General features: G+C 37.6%; 1 protein-coding gene across 4 annotated transcripts; it reads left to right on the forward strand.

Annotated features, from left to right (window-relative positions):
* Nucleotides 1-823: 823 nt before the first annotated feature.
* Nucleotides 824-26,979, forward strand: camkvb (CaM kinase-like vesicle-associated b). 4 transcript variants are annotated; one of them, XM_057362376.1, is made up of 12 exons: nucleotides 824-1,032; nucleotides 13,175-13,287; nucleotides 19,884-19,986; nucleotides 20,183-20,314; nucleotides 21,518-21,592; nucleotides 22,050-22,188; nucleotides 22,483-22,603; nucleotides 22,868-22,943; nucleotides 23,167-23,303; nucleotides 23,443-23,521; nucleotides 23,793-23,880; nucleotides 23,965-26,979. In XM_057362376.1, the coding sequence occupies exons 3-12, from the start codon at nucleotides 19,892-19,894 to the stop codon at nucleotides 24,268-24,270; spliced, it is 1,248 nt and encodes a 415-aa protein (XP_057218359.1). In that variant the 5' UTR covers nucleotides 824-1,032; nucleotides 13,175-13,287; nucleotides 19,884-19,891; the 3' UTR covers nucleotides 24,271-26,979. The 4 variants fall into 4 exon arrangements, with proteins under 4 accessions (XP_057218359.1, XP_057218357.1, XP_057218358.1 ...); XM_057362374.1 differs by lacking the exon at nucleotides 13,175-13,287 and having other exon boundaries at nucleotides 19,879-19,986; XM_057362375.1 differs by lacking the exon at nucleotides 13,175-13,287.
* The last annotated feature ends 591 nt before the right edge of the window (nucleotides 26,980-27,570 follow it).

Raw genomic sequence — 27,570 nt, forward strand, 5'->3', positions numbered from 1 at the left:
TTCCCCATGGAAACTGTGTTCGACCCCTTCTGCTCAATGTGGTTGCTTTAAAGGAGTAGTTCACATTCAAAAGGGAAATTCTGTCATCATTTACACACCCTCTTGTTATTCAAACCTGTATGACTTTCTTTCTTCTGCAGAATACAAAATTAGATGTTTTGAAAAATGTTGGTAACAGAACAGCACAGCCCTCCATTCACTTCTATTGTATGGACACAAAACCAATGCAAGTGAATGGGGGGTTGTTAACATCATTCTTCAAAATATCTTCTTTTGTGTTCTGCTGAAGAATGAAAGTCATACAGGTTTGGAATGACAAGAGGGTGAGTAAATGATGACAGAATTTAGAATTTGAAGGTGAACAACCCCTTTAAGTTTATATGTCATTGTTTTATGCTCAATTCCAATTTAAATACAATTTAAGTATCTGCTTAAATCATTTTTGACAAAAAGGTTTGCTTTTGTACTTCATTACACCAAGTAGCCTATTTCTCTATGTGTGTTTCTTAGTTTTATCCAAAACGTCATTTGTTATCATTATGTTTAGTGAGAAATTACTGCTAAAGTTCTCAAATAATGAAAAAAAACGACTATTGATCTTAATGACATTTAACTTTCAGGAACGTCAAGACAAATATCATTCAAATTAAAATGTATTGCTCTTACTGTCTTAACATTTTCCGCGGTTTATACTCCTCAGATTAACTCTCGTTACTATCTCTTCCCCCTCTCTCTCCCCCCCCCCCCCCCCCCCCCCTCTCTCTCTCTCTCTCTCTCTCTCTCTCTCTCTCTCTCTCTCTCTCGCTTTCTCTCTGTCTCTCATTGCTCTCGCGCATCTCTATCATCCCTCTCGCGACTGAGGAAAAAACCGCCGGCTCAAAACAGATGGGAGAACATCCGCGGAATTCGCGAGCACTACCGCGCAGAGAATAACCGTCAAAACTCAACGTTTACCGACAACAACTTCCGTCCGTCCAAAACACTTGTGGACTGAGGACTTGAGGACATTTTACGACTCATACGACTGGAAAAGTAAGTTTTGCGGTAACGGTGAAATAAATGTAAGTCTGGGAAGTGTATATGTAAGTGTAACACGTACAAGAAAGCAGTTTAGTAGGCTTTATTCGACAAATTATAACTTTAAAGTTGTACAACAACCAGCGTTATTTTTTTTATCATACTTTGAGTGTGCAGGTTTGCAAATGTAGGTGCTTAATAATACAACAAACAACTTAATGAATATTTGGTGAAGCTTCTTGTGATTAGGCGTTGATATTACATTTAGTCATAGTAACGTGACACGCACAAAAGAAAAGCGTTACTCTTTTGAATTCGAAAATAAGGTTCAACAATCCTGTTTATCTTTATTTGATGATGTATGTATGGTATGCCTAATGTTGTTTTGTTGTACTTGTTTGATGCGCAGCGGAGAGACGCACTGCTGCAGATGGCTGCACATTGCGCGTCTGTACCTGTTATGAGACAATAATATGAGTTGCGATATTCCCAAAGACTTATTGTTATCTGTGTATTAATAGAACAATACTACTGAATGCCTTGTAGTATGATAATAGCAGTATCTTCATGAAATTAGATTAGATTTGATGAGATTAGAATACAAATAACTGTTAAAATATGTATTAGATTATTAAAAATAGGTGGTGAACAAATAGTCCACTTGCTGAAATCGTGTGAAACTCGTCAGCCATCATTAGGGAATATGTTAACAGACACATGCATTCGTTTACAATGAAACCAGTTACTTGTGTAAGTTTGTTTTGAGATATTCTCGGTCATGATGCATAAAAGTGGATCGACTGTTTACACAAATTGCATTTCTCTCTAAATTAGGTGCTTTAAAGAAACATTTATTGATATATTTACATTTACATCCACTTAAACATACAGTACATGTACATATAGTAGATATACAGTATATATATAATGTCACAAGTACAGTACAGTATATAAATCAGATTGTCTGGCAACAATAGCATTTATATATAATTACTCGTTCTTATATTTCTGGTTTTTATTATGTCAGTAAAAGTCGAATAATGGAAGGTGTGCATATACTTCTTGTGTTTATGATTATTAGTTATATTTTAAGCTGTGTACTGTAACAAGCAGGTCATAATGTGGATACAATCTGTGAAAGCATTGACATTTTAAGTGGCTGTATAAAACTAGCAGTGATATTTGGTGTCAAATAATCAGGTTGCACATAATAACAGTGATCCACTGTACTTACAGGACATTACGGAAAAATGAACTGTGCTTGGTGGGTTAGCACATTCATGATCTTTTCCCTTAAATGTGTGCAGATGATGTGATGTACTTCTATGCTCCGAGTCATGTGTTGGGCCCCTTAGAACAGATGGGGTCCAACTCTGGGTCTCAAGTGGTGTTTAGAAAATGCTTGTAGAAATCTGTTGACCGCCTTTGTCACTATGTGCATGGTGCTTAATGAGTTCCCATACACAACGTGACAGATGTGAATAAAACATTGTTTTAAATACGTAACATATGCCCTGAATTATATTTCATTGACTGGGAGAAATATTTTTTCCAGTGCTCATTATCTTCTGACGTTCTGTGAAGTCTTGTGCCAAAACACAATCTCCCACTATCACTTCCCTTGTGAAATGGATCATGACATTCTGACATAAATGTTGTCACAGGAGCAAAGAGATATTACAATAATCACCGTTTGGGTCTTTTGTTGAATTGACATTTGAATAGTGGCGTTGGGAATGCTGGGAAGTTATGTAATCAGGAATGAAAGGTTTTGCTCGGATGAGGAAATGCATATGGAGTTTGCAACGCCACCAATGGCAACATGAGCTTCGTGAAGATGATCGAGGATGTGCGCTAGTAGCAAGTAGGCTGTGGGTCCAGTGAGTTTTGTGGTTTCATCGACTGAAAGAGTATGCTTAGACAAATGTTCCTTTAGAGTGGACTGCATTTAAGCTTCAGATACCTTCATTATATTTGCTTGCTGGGAGTTGTACTGGCCAGTTCAGGGATTCGAATGTGCACTTTTCACATTACAGTACAGACACACATACTGTTTATTGTATTATTAAAGTCTTGATTTATTGGAATGCGAAAGCTTTAGACTGTATAAGGCTCAAAAGATCCTACTTAATGAATCATATCTCTGCAAATGCCTGGCCATGCTCTTCAAAACTGTGATGAAAGCATTTTAACCTTGTAGTCATTGATAAAGAAAAGTCAACTGAAAATATTAAAGTGCTTGTCTTTGGCTTCAAAAAGCAACTATGCATGAGTCCACCGAATAGCAAATAGCTTTGTATCTCTAGATGCATGGAAGTGGAACACTTATTGCATATCCCTTTGTGGTCATAAGTGTTCGGAACCTCAATCAATAGGTAGCTTCCCCCCAAGACACCCTGTTTGTGTATTTTTACCTTTCCTGAGAGAGAACAACCAGAATGATTTACTCTTTCAGTAGAGCTCCCTCTGTGACAGTAGATTGATTTTGTGGAAGGAAAAAGATCTTCACGAGCTGAAAAAGTGATATCATCACCCAATTTTTTGTCTCATTGAATGATTTTATGTACAGTAACGTCACCCTTTTATCAAAAGTGATTATTGTTTGCATTAGTTGGCAGAATCATAACTGCTTTAGAAACGCGTTGAACTTGTTGTTGTTGCTGTGCCCAGGTATCAGCATTTGCATTGATTATTTAGCATTCTGTCAGGGATGTTGGAGGGGTTGTGCTGAAGGTAGTGTCCCTTTAATAAATTTCGGTCACCCTCCAATATATATATTTTTTAATGACTTAAAGAGCCATCATCACATCACTTGTCTCCAGGGAAGGAATGACAAGTCCAACGTCTTACTTTGTCAAAGTGATTGTGACAAATGACTGTACTGTATTTCTGTGGCAGGTTAAATTAAAAGAATGATCCCTCTGAGCTCCACTTCATTCACCAGGAGAAAAGATAGAGCTTTATAGTATTAAATATATCCCGGGCTCAAGATTTTTTGAAGACTGCAGGATTTGCCACCTCCGGGGACAATGAGCCCAAATTGATCCAAAGTGCGTCAGTCGTCTTTTGGCAGACCACCCCTTTCTCCAATGTAAGAAAGTACAATAACAAGAAATAGCCACACAGTTGCATCAAGTGTGGATGGATTCCTTTTTTTTGCTAGAAAAAAAAACTGAAGTCATACAGCCTGCAATGACATCAAGCCCTTCCAGAGACAAAGGGAAAGTAGACTCAAGCATGGCTTTCTGCTGAAAGGGTTACTGGTGGCATCAGGCGACTTCAAAGCCCCACTCCAGCTGATAGCCCCCATAAATAGCGAATTTGAAGGGGAATTTTAAATCAAAAATTGATTAATATTTCACCTCCGCATTGATTCATGCTGCCACGAAAAACATTTTTATCTCTCTCTTGAATCGTTTGTTTGAATTATGATAACTTTATTCCCACGATCAAACACATCATAGGATCTTCTCCATATGGTTTAAAACATTTGATTTTATGCTGTAAAATTCCATTGTCTTGAGTTTCTGTCATTTACATTTATTCATTTTGCGTACACTTTTATCCAGTGCGACTTACAAATGAGGAAGCATTGAACATTTTGTCAATGAGCTAACAATAAGAAGCAAGAGTTGAAGCCAGGACACGAATTTATACTTTATAACCAAGGCTGTCAATTCAATTAAAGCCTGAAAACTTGATCGAAGTAGAATGAAATGTATACTGTAGATATTATGGTAACTACACTGTAGATTGTTTAACAAAACCGACTGTCTTCGATTGAATTACCACATTGTAGCACATTGATATGCTCCCCTCTTGACATTTAAAGGGTAAACAGTCTTTTATTGTGTTTTTGAGAAGAGATTTATATTGTTTTAGAAGTGTCTTGCACCGTCTCTCTTGGTGTTCTACTCCAATGAAAATTTTCTTTGATTGACAGCGAGCAGTGCATTAAAATGTCCATGTAAGTTATTGCCTGTCCTTCTGTTTTTCTTAAGGTTGGCTGTCAACAGATGGTGTGATTTAATTTCATTTGCAGAAGGACGTGGTGTAACAGCACTCAATAATCCGGTAGCCAGAGAGTCACTCTTTCAGGTGAAGAACAGCGTAAATCCATTTCCATTACAATGACCGGGACTCGAGCATTCGGCCTGTGTTAGCATAAATGTGTGTGTAGAGATCAATATGGGGCAATATCCTCAAGCACTGACAGGCTGCATGTTTGTACGAATTCTTGATGGAGTTACAGCCCACCCTAGTGTGTAAAAGCTGAGTGAAGTGCCCAGGTTTCACTCTTGCCAATAATTAATACATGGCTACCTGCCCTAGTTTAGCCAAAGGCCAATTTTGTGGTTCTAGACCTAACCGTGTAGCATAAATAAAAAGTTCTTATTTGAATCGTGTCAATTCTGGCCATGATTTCATTCTAAGACAGGCCTCTATGCATGCCATGCCGTGCTTACTTTTTGACAAGTATCTCTTGGCTGTTATCATTCATCTACGCTGAATGTTTAAAGGTAATTAATTCAAAGAGGAATAAGACAGATGCACGGTTATGCACTGAGAAGGAGCAGGTTTTATGATTTATAAAGATGTGGTCGACTTTGTCAGGCAGAACATGCATCCACAGATGAATTGAGTGTGCGTGGGATATGTCGTCGAATACTTCCAAATCTATTTCAGTGGGATTTCATTCACGTGGTGGTTTGCTCCGTTTCCAGTTACCCACACAAGATCTCATCTCATGTGCCTGTCCATGTAAATGTTCTATTTTAACTGTCTGATCTTAGATAAAAAGCAAGGCATTTTTCGAGAGATAAGCGCTGAAACAGGCGCCTCCTAAATTTAGCCGTGTATAACGCCATGCTCTCAAACCATGTGGGTTTTCTTTTTTTCGCTCTCTGATTTACTGGAACAGTAGAGTGAAATGCCATTGAGGGACTTTGTAACCAAGGCAACAAACAATAGCAGAGTGGAATGGTCAGATTAGCGTGTAAGAAGTGAGGCGCTTCAACTTAATCGTTTTTTATATAGGGAGCCATGCTGTGACACTTATTGCTGGCTCATTCAGGGCCACACCTCACCCGCGGGGGATATATTTGATCACGACTATAGAAAATATCTGTTTGTAATTTTAAACACAGAGGAATTCAATATAATTCAATTGTATGGCAATGGTGACACTGGTTTTAAATGGCATATTAGGCAGCAATTGGTGCCCGGTTGATGTATTCTAGCGTAGAGAAAAGTGGGCAAGAGGTGTAATTGAGAAATTTTATTATTTTTAATTTACCTTTGTATTTCTCTTTAAAGGCCAATCGTTTATCTCTGCTTTTCCAAAAATATTAGTATTATTTTCGGACACAAATAATAAAGTTGTTGACATACAATGAAAGTGTGGTGTAATAAAATTAAAATTCAATGTATTACATATTGAAGTTACACTTTTGAATGAATTAGATACACATTTACATTTATGCATTTGGCAGACACTTTTTTTAACAAAGCGACTTACATTGCATTATACTGTACATTTGTATCGAAGTATGTGCATTTACAAAACTTTGTGGGACGTGTTATTCCATGTGCTGATCTCCTCTTGAGCTCATTCATGCCTTAGAGATACAACTAGGGATGCTCCGATCGATCGGCCGCAGATCGGTATCGGACGATAATCACATTTTATGACTTGATTGGTAACTCACTAAACTTGGCCGATCTCACGAACCGATCGCAATTTGATCACATCAATGCATGAGGACATACATGATACGTGGGGACATAAATTACTTTATTAATAATAATTAATATGATGTTTCGAGAAACAATGAAAAGTTTGCCCTGTGTGTTCTAAAGAATTCTCACTCCAAATCATTTAATATGACGAACCTTGTATTATTTTATCATTACTTTATCTGAATAAAGGTTAACATCTATCAGAGAGCTTGTATATCAGTTATATAAAGCTTGAAGCGTCGGAATCGGGATCCATATCGGCCATCAAGATGACAAGAAATCGGTACTCGGTATCGGCTGCAAAAATCCTGTTCGGAGCATCCACAACTGACTATTTTTGGACACAAATAATAAAAGTGCTGACATACAATGCGAGTGTGGTGTAGAAGATAAGAGAAATTTGAGTTCATTTTGAAATTAGCCTTTTGACGGAAACTGATAGATTTGCAAAACTTTGTGGGATGTGTGTTTCCACGTGTTGATCTCCACTTGAGTTCATTGCTGCCTTTGAGATATCAAAGAGATTCCTTTTTTTTTCTTCCCTGTGCGACTTTTTTTGGCAGACTTTCCACAGTGTGATCTAATGAGCGAACAAACCGTTTCAAAAGATGCTTTTGCATAAGCAGCAGCAAAAGCAAAAAATCACACTTCCAGGTTGCGCGCAGCGAGCTACATCAACTGGAGTGCAGTCAAACGCACACGCACACAAACACACACACGCGCTGCACTGGTATTAGTGTAGCACGACTAACGGGGGCGTTCTCCACCATTAACCAAGCTGTTTCTCACCTTCATCACTCAGCACCCATGATCCTCCCACCGTTCTGACCTCTGTCATCCGTTCAGTGACTCATCCCTCTCTTTCTCTCTCTCTTTCTGCAGAGCCGCGTGCTCCAATCACACTGTACGCTGACAAAAAACGCAGACTAGTCACTGTCCAGTTCAGCCCGGCACCACAGCAATGCACCGGCGTTTATATTTAGGCCGCGGAAAAGAAAACAGCTCTCACACGCAATTGACTGGGAGAGATAATCGAGCGCTGTGGGCTCTTTCACCCATGTGGGTGTGAGGATGCTGGAATTCATCCTTTGTAAAGCCTGGTGGGGTTGTTTTAACCGGTGAAACTGCTTTCAGCTCTATTAACATATGCTGCAGAGGGCATTTTTGTTGGCTCACAACAAAAGATTAAAAGATTATGAGAGCGTCTGTCCTTCTTCCCTCCATTCTGCCTCTAACGGCCTTAAATTGCCCCGCTAATAGATAAGACACATTTAACTGCATAAAGGAGGTTGATTTATGTTTTTATTTTCCATTGTATGATGGTTTCTCAAAACAGCAGGATGCGCTGGTGAAAAGTATGGAGCCACTTTTCTGTTTTGCTTAATTGGACCTCTCCCAGGCCTTTAGTTCAGGGGAGAGAGAGAGAGAGAGGAAGGCCCTGCTGTTCTCGGGTGAATGCTGGCAGTCGCCCTTTTGAGAATTAAGGACAGATTCATGCAGACAGCATGTGTGAGACATGCATCAGTTCCCAGAACAGTGTGTGTGTGTGCGGGTTTGTTTGTTAAATATGGTAAAATGGAGCAGGACACCGAACAAATGTTTGTGCATTTCTTCGTGATACTCGAATACTGCCTGCCTGCCATTTTTAATTTACAATATACTAATTGATAGGACTCCCCAGGACCATATGCATAAGTCAGTTTTAGTATATACTTCTTTACTTAAAACTTGTGACATTGTATGTTAATATTCCCACATTACTGCCCATCACTGAACTTTTATTGGCTGTTGTCTTCGTAACTAACATTTAGACCTTTAATGCTGTTTGATATTAGAATGTGAAAGGCACAAATGCAACAGTATGGCTTGCTGAGAAGAGAAACATAAATGTGTTGGCTTGCCTCTGAGGTACAATAACACTGCAGAAATAATCATGCTTTGAGAATACATAAAAGCTCCAATAACTTTGCACATTTCGGTTGTTAGGCTCTTAGGCTCTTTTTCTGTTGGTAATGTGTTTGTGGGCTGTGTCCAATCTAATAACAGCATGTTGCAACATGCAGCATCCTGAGATGTTCAAAGACAGAACATTTAGAGACAGGAGTACAGAATGACACTTAAAACCAAGGCCGATGGTTACAGAAATTAGTCATATTAAAACACTAGATATGGGAAAATGAGATGCTAAACCTGATCAAATGAAACCTAAAATGTACAGTTACAGTATGATGCACTGTTTGTATTGAAAGCTGCCTTTTGGCTTCACAATGTTTAAAGGATGTCTGATCTGTGTGGTGGTATTGTTCATTATAGCTCAAATTAGCGCACAATCCAGGTCGTCATTGACAAGTTCACACACACAACACGAGAGCATTACTATGAGTCGCTGTTTGCTGTGATGGATTTCTTGAGCCCGAGGATGAACAATTTGATATACGAGACGTTTAAAATGAAACTAACCGCGGAGGAGTTCAGGAAACGTCATTTATCTGTTGATTACTTGAGACAGCGCTGGATCGTTTCAAATCCATTCACAACAAGAACGAATGACAGGCGAATGCTCTTGTTAAGTTTTATTTGACGTTATATTTACATGTGTTGTGTGAACATGAGGAAAAGTGTCCTTAATACACAATAAAATCATTATAAGAATGTAACAACACGAGACCTTTCATTTTGCTTTAATGGGTAACACTGTTAACAATTAAATATGTACTTTTTGACAAACACAATTTCTGTTGGTTCAAATGAATTCAGATTACAGTCTCTCTATGTAGCACCAATCAATAACAAAGCTTCTCTGTAGACTCTGCCTCTTTTAAATAAGCAGAACCAAATCTGCAGTCATTAAGTAAATTATTTGTCAGTATCAGTAATACAGTTATTTGGGGAATATAATTGAATTATTGCATTGCAGGCTGATTTAAAGTGTGTCCACATCCTTATCTCTCAAAAACAGAAACCGATATGAGGTGTGTAAGACACTATGTGTTCCGTCAAGGAGCAACGCGTGCACACTGCCCTGTGAAAAATTCTCTTTGTGCTTGACAAGCTGAGATGTATTAGCGGTGCATATTGAACAGGGCAAATGGCAGTGCAATTACCTCTGAACAAACTAGAATAGCTATTGATTAGTCATATTATTGACTTCCTCATACATTAGAGACTTTTACCCAAAGTGGATGTTTAGATGGAAATGAATACAATTCTTCTTTTAACAGTATTAAACTAAACTTCTTAGCTAGCTACACAGGTGAATAGAATAGAATAGAATTTGCGCTGTCAAATCAATTAATTGTAATTAATCGATTTCAAAATAAATGTTTGTTTATATAATGTATATGTTTGTGTTTAAGAAATATGTGTAATATACTGTATGCTTATATTTATATATGCAATATAAATTATATTTAAATACAAATGTACGTATATATATTTATTTATGTAAATATTTGTTATACTGTATGTATGTGTGTGTGTGTGTGTGAGTGTGCATGTGTATGCATTAAATATAAATTTGTTGCACACGTACACACACACATATTATATAAACACAGACATTTATTTTAGAATCGATTAATCACGAGTAATCAATTTGACAGAACTAAGAATAGAATAGAATAGAATAGAATAGAATCTACCATAAAATGTATGACCCCTCATTTGTTCATGCAGTTGTAATTCAGATGGTGGAGTCCTTGCCATCTGACACTGTAAAACACATCTAACTATATATAGAACGTGAGAGACAGACTGTTCTATAAAACAGAGGACTGCAATTGGGAAAGAAGCACAGTGTACTATAGTGCTCTTGTCATATGACATCTGTATACACACCTGAATAAGGGCATGTATGTGAAATGCATTTTAATTGGAAGAATATTCCATCTTGTATTTTGCAGCCTTGTCAGGTGGTACAAAACACTCTTTTGTGCAATTCTGTAAAATACTGTTATATGATGGATGCATTAGTTGTTTTCCTGTGTTGCAAAGAACGATGCAGTGATTATGCTGAGTACGTGCGTGAACTTTTATTGTGAAAATGATATTTGAAAGTATATTCCCCCACGCACACACTTTTCATTTGGATGGCAAGCACACCCGAATTTACAGCCTGTAATTTGTCTCTCCGCTCGCAACTACAGCAGTCAGCATTCCAACTGGACCTTCAATTACCGTTGCTGCTTGCGTTCGCACAGAATTCATTACTATTTATCGGCAGCAGGAGCTTAAAATATTTCCCGTAATATCAATTTTATGCACGCCAATTAAATTGTCTGTAACTGAAGCATATTAGAAATGGGCATTTGATGAGATTAGAGCGTGCACACAGTTGTTTAGGTGGGTTGGGGGCATGCTCATAAATATACACTTCAAGTTCGTACTATAATGAAGAGACATATTTATGGCGGCCGTTTTGGAAAATGTCCTCAGGAGAACCAGAAAATGTGCACACATCACTCCTCGATGACCTGAAAGATTAATATGGCCATCCTGCAGTAAAATTGCAGTCGATATTGAGTGCAGCCTAAGATGTGAGAACACACATAAAAACAAAGTAATGCATAACTCTCTCAAATGAGCATGTAAAGTCTGAGAAGTAGATGATACATGAGAATAAAAATTGGAAGTGTGTTTCTTGTACAAATGGTGTTTAGAGAGCAGTGCTAAAGGAAGTCCACTGTTGTCATGGAAATACATGGAAACATCTGCAATAACTACAGAACCATAGAATTATACTGTAACAGTATATTCTGCAGCATAAAATCAGGGCATCTGGCACAGATCTCAGAATTCAAAAGATGTTGGTCATGACACAATGTAATAGTCCAGATCTTTATTTTTGACCGGCCAAGTCAGAGTCCTGACCTCAATTTCATCTGAATGCTTTGGTTTAAATTGAAACAGGCCAGTCAAGCAAGGCGCCCCAGAAAGGCACATAAGTTGAAACTATTGCTTATCGGGAAATGTGAACAAACTTCTGAAAAATGTTTCACATACAGTATCTGATCAGCAGCTACAGAAAATTTAATGTGGGTTTAAATACATATATTTTCATATACACTGCCAGTCAAAAGTTTAGAATCACTTGACAAAAATGTTGCTCATGATCTTGACAATCTAAAGGTGTATGTTTCAATGTTTGAAATCACTTCTACAGACAAAAATATAATTATATAAATATATAATATACATATAATTTATTCAGATTAATAATACAGATTTTTTATTTTTAAACATATTTTTGAAATGGACCAAATAATGAATAAAAAGCAGCCAGTAAGAGTCCGGCATAAATGGAAATTCCTTCAATGTTTTTTTTATAAGCTTAGCAGTTTGAGACCTCAACAAGCTGGATGATAAAATGCCAAGTGTACTATTTAGCAAATTCTAGGCAAAGGGTGACTACTTTGAAGATGCTAAAATATAACAGAGTTCATGATATTTTATAGTTTTGATGGGTTTTCTATAAAAAAAAAATATATAGGTAAGTGGTCCTAAACTTTACATTGAGTTTTAAAGGGATAGTTCACCCAAAAATGAAAATACTGTATAAATTTCTTAGTTCTGATGAACACAGAAATATATTTGGACGAATGCTTGTAACCAAACAGTTCTTGGACCCCATTGACTACCATAGTAGGAAAAATGACAATGGTAGTCAAAAGTGCCCCAGAACTGAACATTCTTCAAAATATATTATTTTGTGTATTTTGTGTATTTTTTCCTACTATGATAGTCAATGGTGGCTAAAAACTGCTTGGTTACAGGCATTCTTCCAAATATCTTTCTGTGTTCATCAGAACAAAGAAATGTATACAGATTTGAAGATGAACTCGAAGATGAGTAAATGATGACAGAATTTTCATTTTCATCATCTCTTTAACCATTATCATTTTAATCAAGATTAAATTACATTTGGATGTTTTTTCTTACACCTATACACGGAAATATTTAAAATGCACATAAGTCCACATAGGCCTATATACAGTATATTTGAGCACCCATGCAGGCAACACAAACATATTACCATATGTGAAAAATGTTCCCTATAGATCACTCTTGCACGGTCAGAGCATATGCCTTCACACAACTCCCTGCACTCATAACCACATGAGCTAGATCTGGACTTATGGTATAGATTTATTCTCTTCAAATCTGCACTTGTAGCCGAGGACACGAGCTCCCTTTTGGCACCGCTGCTGTGGCTTTAAATAAATAAATAAAGCATAAAGCTGAATTAGAGGATGTTGGATGGTTTAAACATGCTGTGCCCATGCATTATTGACAGCCGAACTATACATAACCCTGCATGTTCAAATTATATAAAATCCTTTTAGAGCTTGTAGCTTTAGATCGTGACATGGCATTAACATTAAAAATCACTGATAATAACAGTGGTGTCTGTGTGTTATAGATTCTTGACACGGTGATGTAGGGGCTGTGTCCACCGAGGCGCATTTACGCGGCTGAAAACGGCAGGAGCTCGGCTGAAAACGGCAGGAGCTCGGCTGAAAACGCCCTCTGCAGGTGCGCAGCGTTCTGCACAAAGTTGAGCATTTTTCAACTCGGGGCTCTCGGTCGAACGCCGGCGCTGAGCGGGGAAAGAACGCATAGCACCAGCGCAGAGCGCGGAAAAAAAACGTCAGCTGATGGCTTTTTTTAAAAGCGCGGCGTTTCCGTAGGAAACAATTGAAAAAACACGCCGGCCGCAGGCGTAAACGCCTCGGTGGACACAGCCGCTAAGAGAAAAACTTGTTTTCTGTCCACCGGTCGACTCGCATAGAAGCAGACAGAAGCTTGTGCTGCTGTACTGTAGCGCTTTGTGGTTTTCTCTATCTTGCGCAATATTTCACAGAACAAGATGAAGGCTGTGAAAAAAGTGAGTGTTTGATAAACCACAAAGGTGTTGTTTGTGTGTATGTGCTGCATGAGTTTTATTTTAATAAAATTATCACTGATGATGGAGTTCACCACACCAAAAACAGACAGCGAGACGGAGTGAAAGACATGCCAAAAGAGGGGAACACCAATGAGAAATCGGAGATTTCGACAATGCAGAGGGAATAACTGACTGTAGGAGCAAAGGAATGTTGAAGAATCCAGAGGCCGAGAGCTGCACTAGACACAAATAATTGATAGAGCATCGCTCTTTTATTTCCCCCGGCTCATTATTTTCTTTTGTGCCTTTGTTGCCCCAACAATGCAATGAGGATTGGAGCTTCTCGTGGAGGCAGCGACTCTATTTGTGCCCTGACTCAAACTCCTCGCACATTTAACGGTGAGCGACTTTGATTTGAAACTGGCCTCAAAATCTCTGAAAACACGCTAATGGGGATAAAAGATAGAATGAAGCACAAACAAGTGTGTGGATGGACTGTTTACTGGGTTATGGAAGTAAAAAATTGTCAAAAGGAGCTGAGATCTGAGACTAAAACAGAAGACAAAGCTGGTTGAAAATTTTGACATTGTGAGAGAGATGTCGACAGCCTGTCTAGAAGTTTGGAGGGAAGACTACGGTTGTTTAGTGAGTCTTAATATGTTTTGTTTTCCTCTGCAACAAAATATTTTGAGACCATCCTTATTTTACAGGGCACAGAGACCTGCACCCTGGAATTAGGGGTGTGCGAGATACTTATATCGTGTGCAATAATATGTCACTCGCAAATATTAATATGTTAAAGGGTTATAGAAATGTCGTTACTGCCTTTTAAAACAAACAGATGGCTCTAATCTGCTTTTCAAATTTGAATGTGAAATATGCATTAATAAAAAAAATTGAAAAATAGTATTGGTATTTTAATGGATGATCTTACCTTACACTCTTAAAAATAAAGGTGCTTCACTATGCCATAGAAGAGCCTTTTTTGTCTACATCTTTTCATAAAGAACCGTTAACACCCGGAGAACCTTTCTGTTTCACAAAAGGGTTTTTTTGTGGCGAAAAAAGGTTCTTCAGATTACAAAAAGGTAAGAAAGAGATGGTTCTTTAAAGAACCTTTGACTAAATGGTTCTTTGTGGAACCAAAAAGGGTTCTTCTATGGCATCGCTGTGAAAAACCTTTTAAGCACCTTTATTTTTAAGAGTGTACAAAAAATCAAGACATAAATACTAAGAACATTTTTAAAGTAATACCATTTTAAAGCAATATATAATACAGCTACAGGTCATCGTAGTGTCTGTAGAATTCCTAAACTCACAACCACCCTTAAGCAGAACACTATGAATTGTCAAATGTCAGATAACAGATTACAAATCAAAGGGAATCACTACGGGAGCATTTCCGGCTCCCACACTTTCATTTCTGAGTCATTTTTGGTGGCATTTTCTCAAATCCTGGTTCATTTCTGACCCTGCCCAGTGTGCAAAAGGATCTCACAGCGTCTGGGGATCAGATGTCTGAACCCACCTGCTGTAAAGCAATCTGTGGGTCATCATCACAGATGCAATGATCTCTGTCTCACCCTGTCCTCGGCCCTTAATGATGTCATGTATCTACAAACTAGGCAGATGGGGTGATGGAGGGAGGCACAGGTTTTGCCAGCTCAGAAATACTATAGATAGTGAATTTATGGGATTAAGGTTGCCATTGGTTGTGTAGTAAGCAGGTGCTGATGATTACTATTGTTCCCGTAATCATCAGCAGTTTATTGTTTCCGTTTCTTTCCATTTGATCAATCCTCCCAACACAACACACTCTCTCTCTCTTACACTGTAATGCTGTACATGAGATTATTATTGCTGTGTTTCTCCCAGTCTGTGTTCCTCTATGGTCTCCAGAAAGGATGAAACAGAGTCTAATGTATCAGGCACTGGGTTTAATTAGCATTCACAGTGCCCTTGGGATAACCAAGGAGCTTTCATTTCTCTTTCTTAGAAGTTTCCCGTTTCGAATTAAGTTCTGGATCGGCTGATTCCTTTCGAGAGGCAGTAATGAGGAGATGATGTTGCAAAATGCAGTCCTACCATGCTGTGCTCTTTCTTCTGCGCTCTCTCTCTCTCTCTCTCTCTCTCTCTCTCTCCCCTTGTTTCCTCAAGAACCTCATGAGTTTTTAGTCAATTAAGTTCTTTACTTGTTACACAGAGGAACGCTTCATGAAAAGAGATGAATGCTCTGTGGACTCTAATGTGTTCGGATAGGAACTGGTCATGCAATTATACAAGCTGTATTATGAATTACTTCATTGTAATTGCATCGTATAAGCTATAAAACTAGGCTGGCTAATTGAAGACAAATCACTATGTTTGTTTATGTTGTTATCTTTATATCTCCATTTACAGCAAATGCATAATAACATGTTTTTATTATTTATGAAATGGAACTGTACCTGATCTAAATAAATGTAGAAGAGAAATATGAAGATTAATGGGAAAACTACTATAAATTAGGAACATCGGAATGCATTTTCCAGATTTAAACTAGTTCACCAAAAACATTAAAATTCTGTCATTTTCATTTCAACAAAGAATACGACCAAGGACCACTGTTTCTTTTTTATTGAAATTTTGATCAGCAGTGTCTAGCTAAGATGGTTTAAACAGCATATACACACATTTATTGATGCATACTGTATAGTTTCGTTCATAATAACCGCCATGCTTTACACCAGCAGAATCATTTCTGCCCGAACACAATGTTTCATCTGATCCACATCCTTCCCTTTACTCAACCAAGATTGCTCAGAAGAGCAAAATTTGATTAGCACATTATGCACTCAAAAAAAAGGAAGAAATGAATCATAAGAGTGCTAGATAAACCATTTTTTCCATGTGTAGTCAGCAGTAAATTGCTGATGGTATTGGCCGGAGCCCACAGGCCTCTCAGAACTTAGAGTATTGACCACCATATCTGCTCCTTCTAAAGATGTGCAGGCCGTATTTCTAGATGACAAAGCTGCATATATATGTTGTTGCGCTTATGCCAAATGGCCCATTACGCCATATTTATAATATCAAAGCATATGCGTGTAGACGGGGTGTGCTATAAATGTGCTTTAGCCCAGCATGACAGAATGTTATTGTGCCAAAGAATAAAAGTATAGTCAGCAAAAGAACGGAAGAGAAACAGAATGCGTCAGAAACGGAAAGCAGCTGCTTCGCTGCTTAGTGAGTCAGTACCTTAACAGTGTGATTCTTAAAGATCGGATAACATGCTATTTCGTGCATTTTGACTTCTTTACACTGTAAAACGTGCTGGCTTCTCATGCTTAACATGGTCAACTTGTTAAAAAACGAGTTGGACATATGACGTTGTATTTCTGTGCTTGATACACACCCCCAGCACTCCAACTTGTTTTGAAAGTTTTTTATAAGTATAATTCTCCCAGAAAAGCACGGCAAGGTGAAGGACATAGCCCGCCAAACGCACCAACCGACAAGCGATAGTAAGACCAGATCAAGATCGGCTGCGCTGTGGGCCTGCAGCTGCAGCTCATTACTCTTGCGATAGTGAGAGAAGTCAGTAGTTTGTTTGTTCACGGCATTTCAGTGATGGATGTTACATAAACTGTGGATATAACCAGTGTTGGGTAAGTTACTCTGAAAAAGTAATTAATTACTAGTTACTAATTACATATTCAATAGTGTAATTAGATTACTGTACAATTTACTCTCTCCAAAAAGTATTTAATTACTTATTACTAATTTCTTTCTATATCCTACGTCAACCTTGATTAGTTAAGGGATTGAAGGATAGACATGAAACGGCTTATTTTATTCATTCAAATAAATAATATTAACTGACCAAAGTATTACAAATGTGAGAATTATACATTAAAGCACGGATTTTAAAGTTAGACTTTGAATTTTGATGTCAATTCCACTATTGCACACACACACATATATTACACAAAGCATTTAGTTTAATTACATCAGAAGTAACTGTAATTAAATTACAGAAAAAATAAGAGTAATCCCTTACTTTACTTTTTCAAGGGAAAAGTAATTAAATTACAGTAACTAATTACTTAGCAACTAGTTACACCCAACACTGGATATAACGCTGGATTTGGAGATCATTTGAAACTGATAGACCAGTGCTAAAACATGCCGGACATGAACCGCACGCGGTAAGTGAAACTTAGTCATATGTCTGTATTTTGTTGGCAATCGGTGCGTACGTGCATAATGTAAAAAACACGAAGGGATTAATGCGATGATGTTGTGTGCTCTTTCTCTAGTTCTGTCCCCCCTGCCTGCCTCCAGCAGCTCGTCTCTTTCTGGAAATAATCGTGCAGCTGCATCTCTCTTTTATAAATTTGATCACACTAAATACTCTTCGAAGATACGAAGTATGCAATACTACTGTATAGGCACTCAAGATTAATATGGGATTGGCAGAAACTGCGCAGGATTGTGGGTTATTTGCAGGTTATCATTGGCCATTTAAAAATGAACCAGATGGAGACATTGCACAAACACTCAGTTCAGACTTGGCTTGATGCCTTCCTCACCACCAGATACAGCAGCGTATTTAACAGCCAGATAAAATTAAGTTTTAAATCCAACTGATGATCATTAGGACAAAAAAGGTGTTATTTATATGTGCATCAAATCTCAGTTTTACTGCTTGGAGTTTGACATCTGCCTGTCATTTTTATGAGATCAAACAGAAAAATAAAAGTGTAGAGAACTTCATCACTTGCGCAAGTGAACAAAGAAAGTGAAGTGTTTTGAGAAGGGATGAGGCAAGAATTGTACATTCCACTTTTTTTTTTAGAATATAACCAGTATAGACGGTTTCAGCAGCAACAACATAAACAAACCTTATGTGTCCCAAGAGTAGTTACAATTGGCATACAATAAAATATTAATACGAATTAAAAATAAAACAAATTGTTATATTATAACCAACCACTTTGGGCCAGCTGCATATTTCCGCCTATAACCATCTATAACCAGGACTGAATTTCTGATAAAAAAGATCTGCACACTGCATACACTTTTCATTGTTGCTAAGTTGTTGTTTCTACAATCATGTTGCATTTTTGTACGTCTCAGTCAGACTGTGGGCAGTTCTTGGCTCGAATATGAATCAGACCAAATGCCAAAGTTCTGCTTGCGTGAGACTACTTCTAGACTATTTCTTGATTTGCGTGTTTAAAAGTATAGTTCACCAAACATTCTGTCATCATCTATTTACCCTCAGGCTGTTCCAAACGTGTATACATTTCTTTGTGTTCAGCCAAACAAAGAAATGTATACAGGTTATCCTGGATATCCTCCAGATATCTGGAGGAATGTCAGTAACCAAACAGATCTCATCCCCCATTTACTGCCATAGTAGGGAAAATAAATACTATGGGAGTCAATGTGGGATGAGATCGGTTTGTTTACTGACATTCTACCAAATATCTTCCTTTGTGTTCAGCAAAACAAAGAAATTTATACAGGTTTGACATGACAAAAGGGTGAGTAAATGATGACAGAATTTTCATTTTTGGGTGAACTATCCCTTTAAAGCGCTTTTAAATTTGACTACGCAATCACTTTTCAAGTTTGATGAAAATCTCTTCATCTTTATTACTTTTAATTGCTCTGTTTATTCAGATAAAGAATGGGAAATCTCTACTCAGCAGAAATCCAAAAGTTATTTTGTTCCTAATTTTCTACGCACGCACATGTACGTTTTCATAAATGCAGACGCATCTTCTGCCAATTAGTCTGGCTATCAACTAGTCCCACTTGCAGCACCAGAGAGAGAAAGTGTGCTGTCTAATTTAATTAATCCTGTCTCGAGAGAAGAGAAGTACAGTGATTTAGTCTGTAAGTGTGGTTAAAAGCACACAAAGACCTTTCATTTCTCGTCATCTTACTTTGTCCATCATCACTCAGCAGTTGCTATTTGCTTGACTCGCTGCTACACTGGGAATTGCATTTTCTCTCTGACGGCTTTACCTTAAATAAGCTGGTTTACTTGTATTTTTTATTTCTTTTTTGAATTGAAATTAGATCTCTCAATGGCACTCTTAATGTTTGGGGGCACCAAATTAGTTTTGTTTGCAAATGGAAGTGTTTATGCGCAGATCTTATTTCCTGCTTGAACAAAAAATGTACAAGAGAGGATAAAAATGATTACCTGCGTTTTGTTCTAACCCCTCTCTCTTTCTCTCTCCTTCGAGGGCAGGGTGGGCCATGCCATTCGGCTGTTTAAAACCTGGCGAGAAGAAGGACTACACCAGTCCCACAGAAATCACAGAGAAATATGATCTGGGGCAAATTGTTAAATCGTAAGTGACCTTTGATAATTGCATAATTCATTCCCTGCATTTCTGCATGCAAGAGATTTTTCGTAAATAATACATAATTTAACCTCTCATACACGTAAGAAAATATTTATTTAAATGGTAGCTGGTAGCAAAGGTCATGGGTTTAAATGTACCGTGAATGCACTTTGGATTAAAGCCATTTTGGTTTCTCCTCAAGGGAGGAGTTCTGCGAGATCTTCAGGGCGAAGGATAAGAACACGCTGAAAATGTACACCTGCAAAAAATTCCTCAAGAAAGATGGAAGAAAAGTGCGGAAGGCCGCAAAGAATGAGATTCTCATCCTGAAGATGTGAGTTACACACAGTTTCCTTGAAAATGAATCATAGTCTACACCTTTAGAGTCATAATCTGCTCTTATGAATGAACAGGACCATATTTTTTTCACTTGCAAATAATGATCCTTAAAGCTCCATTAAGCGCTCTTTCCTCCAGGATGATTTGTGCACAGTAAAGCTCACAAATCCTTATTGTGCTGATTTAGTTTGTCCTCATTTTCACGACGACACAAAAGATGCTTTAAAATATAAACCCTCTGAACTTTGAAAATCATTTTATTTAGCAAAAGAATGCTGTTTGTTTATTTGTAAGATCTGAAAAATATTGTACTAAAGTATGCCAGTGCACACTAGCTACAGAAGCTCGATTTTACATTAAGACAGTGTGACATCTAATGAAGCGATGTGTTAAACATCAAATCATTTTATTTTTATAGCCTTGAGATGGTGCCAATAATACAAAACATGAATATACAGTATATGATTGTAAGACTTATTTAGCATGAGCGCATCTTTAGCATCTCTCATGGCACTTTGATCCTGCATTGGTGCGCCTGCTCGCAAATCACAACGGCTCATGAATGACACAATAAATCATTTTTAGACTGAGCAAATACGCTCACCTTTAGTTGCCCTTCTCTTTTCAATGCATGAAATCAGCGTATTCATTCTCTAAACTGGACTGATTCATTTTCCCTTCCCACATCCAAATATTATTGGGGAGCTACACGCTAAAAAGAGAAAGTAGCAATGTTGAATGGGCTATTTCAGTGGTTCTCAAACTTTTTTGTTGTAAGGCCCCCTTTGTGTAGAGTGCATTGCTTTGCGGCCCCCCAAATTTAGACTTATAATCTTAAACTTAAAATTTTAATTAAACAAAATATTCCGTTAAACAATGCTAAAACATCAATTCTTTTGGTTGGTGGCGTTGTTTTTCTGATGTTTGATTGCACAAAATTTGTGATAAATATCTATATTTCTAAAATGCCACAAAATCTGTAGCCCCCTGGAACCATCTTGGGGCCCCCCAGGAGGCCACGGCCCCCAGTTTGAGAACCACTGGGCTATATAGTATATAGTCAGTACTTTATAAATGCATACGTTTCAAATATATACTTTGTATTATTATACAGTTTCCTTGTTTGTAAAATGCTATGTGTGTATCCCAGCTGTGTATTCTAGCACAAACTTTTTTAATGTCAGTTTGTCTTCAACAGGGTGAAACATGCCAACATCCTCCAGCTGGTGGACGTCTATGAGACAAGGAAAGAGTACTACCTGTTCCTTGAGCTGTAAGTCCTGACATCTGTTTCTAAGGGAAACAGTTCTTCTGTGTTATGCACCTGAACTAGATTCCACCGGGCCAATAAAGTTCATGTTTTTATATCATCGCAAACTTCATGAGACCAAAGCAGCAGCTAAACTTCAACCTGAGACGCATCAGAAATAAACCTTGAGCTCAGACTGTCCTAGCGTGATTATACCACAGCGCCTGACTCTGTTTGGATTTGCATTCATTATTTTAATTCCTTGTCCCTGCTGTACAGTATATGCCGCGTGGATTGGCTGATCTGTGCCTGTTAGAGATGCACAAGTGAATCTTTTCATGTTGTGTACACGTTATGCTGTTAAAGGGGGTTGGGTGGTCTCAGCTAAACCCTGATTCTCCATCTCCATTTTATCTCCATTGCTTAGAATAAATAAAAAGGACTAAAATAATTTATTAGTCCTTTCGCCCTGACTCAACAGAGCTACAGGTCGAGAGGTGTTTGACTGGATATTGGATCAAGGCTATTACTCGGAGAAAGACACCAGCAATGTGATCAGACAGGTGATGGAGGCTGTGGCTTACCTGCACAGCCTGAAGATTGTTCACAGGAACCTTAAGGTACACAACACAGCTCCCTCTAGTGGTCACATGTACTACGTATACTTTTCTATTCAGACTACAAACAACTAAGCATTTGCCAGAAAACCTACTTTCAGTGCGTCTTTCTTTTCATTCTGTTGATTAGGTCATGTATAAAATGAATTTTTCAGTAAACAGCGTTCATAAACTGAGCTCAAGAAAACGTTGTTTGGTTTAGATTGACATTTTCTTGGAACACAAATGGAAGCTTTAAGCCAGAATGTTTTAAGAAAAGGGACTAGCATGACCTCTTGTCATTCCTATTCCCTGTAGCTTGAGAATCTGGTGTACTACAACCGACTGAAACATTCGAAAATAGTCATCAGTGATTTCCATCTGGCAAAACTGGAAAATGGACTCATCAAGGAGCCTTGTGGAACCCCAGAGTATCTGGGTAAGATGCTCTTCAAAACAGACAAACCCTTTTTAAAAGCTCTCGGGACACGTGCAGCAGATGGTGTTTTTGTTGTTTTTTCCTTTTGTTTCAACAAAAGTGTATAGAGAGGGCCAATATGAATTTCTGCAAACTAGACGATCGTAAAAGGTTAGAATAGACAAAGTAGAATAGTAGACAATGGTAACTAGAGTTCTCATGCTGTTAAAATGATTTGGAATATGTCCTGACCTTTATACTTGTACTGTATATTTCTTCATCCAGCCCCAGAGGTTGTTGGGAGAGAGAGATACGGGCGACCTGTGGATTGCTGGGCTCTTGGTGTGATCATGTACATACTGTAAGTTAACATATTACATTTTCCTAAAAACTAAAACCCACCAGGAATGTTTTTTGACTAACAAATGTATTGTAATTTTGATGTCATTACATGTTTTTTGTGGATATTTTGTAAGTTTGTATGGTGTATGCATGAGACAGTCGGTGGGCTGTCCGTCCGTGGGCACGCCATCTGTAGCTGAGACTACCATTAACCAGACTGCAATGATTCCTTCCGTGCACAGGCTTTCCGGAAATCCTCCATTCTACGATGAAATGGATGAAGATGATTATGAAAACCACGATAAGAACCTCTTCCGGAAGATTCTTGCTGGAGACTATGAGTTTGACTCGCCATACTGGGATGAAATTTCAGAATCCGGTACATTTAATGACTAACACAGATAAACCTCATGAACTTAGTAGAGGACAAATCTTCCATATTTAAACCTTGACTTCAATGAAATTGTTAAACATTGTACTTAGGTATGTTTTCCATCTTTGTTGTTCCATCTTTTAAGCTAAAAATTTAGTGTCACGGCTGATGGAGGTGGACCAAGACCAGAGATTAACTGCTCAAGAGGCCATCAACCATGAATGGTACTGTAGTTCTAGTATTAAAGGAACAGTTCATCAGTTTTCCACTTTCATGTCATATTTCATGACTTTGTTTCTTCTGCAAAACACAAAAGAAGATATTTTGAAGAATGTTGGTAACAAAACAACATTAGTCCACGTTGACTTTTTTGAAAGACATAAGGGTGAATAAATAATGACAGAATTATACAACACATTGCCATTCCTGTTAAGAAAAGGTTGTTTTTTTCCTTTGTGGGTGTGAGATTTGCTTAAAACACTTTGTGCTGTTAAGGATTTCCGGAAACGCTGCCTCTGACAAGAACATCAAAGAAAACGTGTGCGCTCAAATCGAGAAGAACTTCGCTAAAGCGAAGTGGAAGGTAACTTGTCGAACAATCAACTGTTGCTTTCTAACATCGCTCTTGTTTGCCAAAAATAACATTTGCTTTACCATCACCCTATAGAAAGCCGTACGAGTCACGACCATGATGAAGCGTTTGAGGGCTCCGGAACATCAGACTGCAACAGCGGCCGCACCAGCTACCGCCAACCCCGCACCAAGCACCCAGCCTTTGACTACATCCGAAAGCAAGGCCCCTGCCGCGGAGATTCCTAGCACCCAACCAGAACCGGCAACTGATGACCCTGAACCACCGGCTGACCCCGTTCCGCAGATCCCGACTGCCGAACAGCCCGGTCCCACATCGAGATGCAACGGAGAATCTTCAGCCGCCCCGGCGTCAGACATGGGCGAGGAACCAAGCGGTTAATAACGCTTTCTCTCACATCCTGCACACTGTACATAAGCAGCTAGCATGCTAATACTGAATCTGCAGCACATAGCCTCACACACTTTTAAGAGTTGACTGACAACACCGGGAGCTCTGCAAACATCGGTTTGTTTTCTATACAAAGGTGTGTGACTTGTATTGAAGGCTTTGACCACTTTGTAAATGTTGCATAAAATGAAGTAAAAAGCTGTTTTCTGCTTACATTAAGCCAAGATTGGGAACTTTAGCACAGATCTGCTTATACATGTATGTTTTAGGATAGATCATAGCAGACATATACAGTTCATTTTATAGAAGTTTAGTCTAGCTTAGTTGTTGTTTTTAGTTAAGTAGTGATGCACCAACATTTTTGGCTGCCAAAACATTTCACTATCCATGCACATTTATTTATTCTCCCACGTTTTTTTTTTGTGTGTGTGAAGTGTAAAGTTTCTGTAAATAGCTTACTAACCTAGAGTAGACAAAGCCAAGACCAGCATGCTTTTTTAAATCTAACGTTCAAGCCATGCACATATGTCTATAGTTTAGCTTCACAAGGATATTTGACGGCGTGAACAAACACACTGTTGGTTTAACACGGTTTATATGTTAAATACTATTGCAGCATTCTGCAGCAACACAAGGCTGAGTTTATCTTCAAGTACTGATGGCGGTGTAATGGTTGAGACATGTGGCCCAATAAATGGAGCAGAGTAGGTAAATGTACCACAAACCTCAAAACTGCTTGGTAGCTATAGCCACATGAACAGTGGAAACAGTGACGTGATCTTATACTGTATTATAAAATAATTTGCATACACTGTACATGTTTTGCATAATATACCTGTTCATTGTAAAGTTCAGATCCACAGACATACAATAGTGATGTTTCGGATACCTGGCTTTCATCCGAGGTGTAAATGGATCTAAAATACAGAGAGGCCATTTTATACCTGCTTTAAAAAAAACATCTGTTGATTTGAATATATACGCATATTCATTATTTGGTGGTTTTTCTCTTTAACCTTTCTTTAAAAAAGCCATGATGTGTTTATATATATTCTAAGATATATCAAATATATTGTTTTAAAAAACTTAATTATGTATTATCACAGTCTATATCACATTCAAACACAAAGCTTTTGAAATTGTAAATGCATATAATTTATATTTAATCATTTTTTTCTCTCACTTACACATTAATGCAAATAAAAAATAAGTGACAGTATATTTCGGAATGTAAATTTCCCTGCAGTTTTCTTAGCAAACATTGTATGCTGATATACACATTTACTGGTGTGTACGACATGTAAGAAGGCGTTTATATCCTAACAATTTTAACACTATTAACCATAATCTAATATTAATTATTCGAATATACCTCCTAATTTTAACTTAATCTTTATAAACCTTTAAAACACAATCCTTCATAATTGTCGTTTGTTTTGAATTGTGTGGAATATACGAATAGTATTACATTTGCCTATAATATTTTACTGAATAGATATGTCGGTTTCTTCAACAACCAACATTTTCACTATTTTATACAGATTTCAGATTTATTTACTTTCTCATTTACTGTAAGTAATTCTACCACTGTACACACATCTGTTACTCACAGTTGTAATTGATCTACTGACTGGTTTACTCGAGAGCTGTTTTAAAAACGAAATCTCATTTCGTGCTTTCAGACTTTATATATGAAAAGTTTTTTTGTTTGTTATACAAATATCTCATTTTGATTTTAGCACAAGGGAAAGACAGGTAGGATTTTAGGAGCTTGGAGAAACGGATGCCCTCTCATGAGCAATAGTCTACAACTGCGATACTGTGATGCTGTTCTCAATGTGTCAGTGTGTCCGTGTTAACACGCGATCTTTGATTGGTGTGTCTGTTAAAGTGGCCCACTGGCAATAGTGATGTCATAGAGGAAGGCAAGCATTGGTTTAAGCCCTGTTTATCATGCCTTTCACTAGTTATCACACCAACTTAAAATCCTTGCTAATAATTAGAGTCTTTATAAAGAAATTATTTGATGTAGCCTGTCACAAAAAAACGACATTACAGGTTTCCCCTCAAGTGGCCAACAATTTGTAATTGTAGTGCAGTTGCTTCAAAATCATGAAGGCCTTGATATGCAATTATGGTCTGTCAGCGGTCTATTGATTTCAGGAAGATTCAAGGCAACGGTTTGTGTTTGTGCTGTCACGGGTTTCTGCTAAAGTCGGCTTTGATGAAATATTCTTTAGATCTTGGATGCGTCGTGTCATTTTTTTTTTTTTTTTCTTATAACATATTTCACTTGTAAAATCGGTCTCATGCTTTTGTTCTATCTAATCTAAGACTTTTGAGATGTGATTTGTTATTCTGTTTTTGCTTTTCACACAAAACTACTAAAAGCTAAAAGACCTCAAATAAAAAAACAGTGATAAGCAATGTTATATTGTATGTAGGTCTGAAGAACTTATTTCTAGCATCCATGTGTACTTAAACCGCAACTAGATACTGTGAACCACGATTTAAAGCAATTTTTTTAATAGTGCTTCACAATTGCCTTTGGTGTTCTGGTGGTCTGTTGGTTTTCTCATATTTTCTCTGATGTTCTTCTCAGTGTGGTTGAATGTGAATACAGTGAGGACTGGCCTCCTTCCATCTCTGTATTCTTCAACTGACTGTGTTGCTTTAAAGAAAATAAACACATTCTGAATGATCATCTATGAGTTGTTGTAATTCTCTGTTACTGAACTGCACACATTCCTGTTCTCTTCCTGTACTGTATGTCTTAATAATGGATTTTAAACTAGTTTGTGTTTATCATATGTTAAAGGTGAATTTTAAAGACAGGTTTAAAAAAGGTTTAGTGTCTTTAAAAGTTGAAAAGCAACATTAGTAACTCATTAACACTGAGTCAATGTTGCCATTGTGTTGCCTTGCACTCACGTTATTAGGAAATATTATTGTAGTTTTATGAAAACGTATCAAGGAAAACATGTTTATGGATGTATGTTGTTTTATTGTGTAACAGCAAACAGCATTAACATGAGCAAGTACTACTAATAAAAAATATTTTAAAATTTTGCGAAAATAATATTAACCACTAGTGGCATTAGTTTGCTGGAAGTGTTTAAATACGGTAAACAATACTTCCTTTTCTCCTTCCAAATCCAAGTTGTCTTGTCTAAAATATACATACATGCAGAAAAATACATAGCACAAAAATATTGCGTTATTTTTTTCTAAATTTCAGTACTGACTAAACTCATTTCTTTGAACAGAATGTTTCAAAGGGAGTAGATTCAC

Source organism: Triplophysa rosa, linkage group LG20 (genome assembly GCF_024868665.1).
Source record: "Triplophysa rosa linkage group LG20, Trosa_1v2, whole genome shotgun sequence".
Lineage (NCBI taxonomy): Eukaryota > Metazoa > Chordata > Actinopteri > Cypriniformes > Nemacheilidae > Triplophysa > Triplophysa rosa.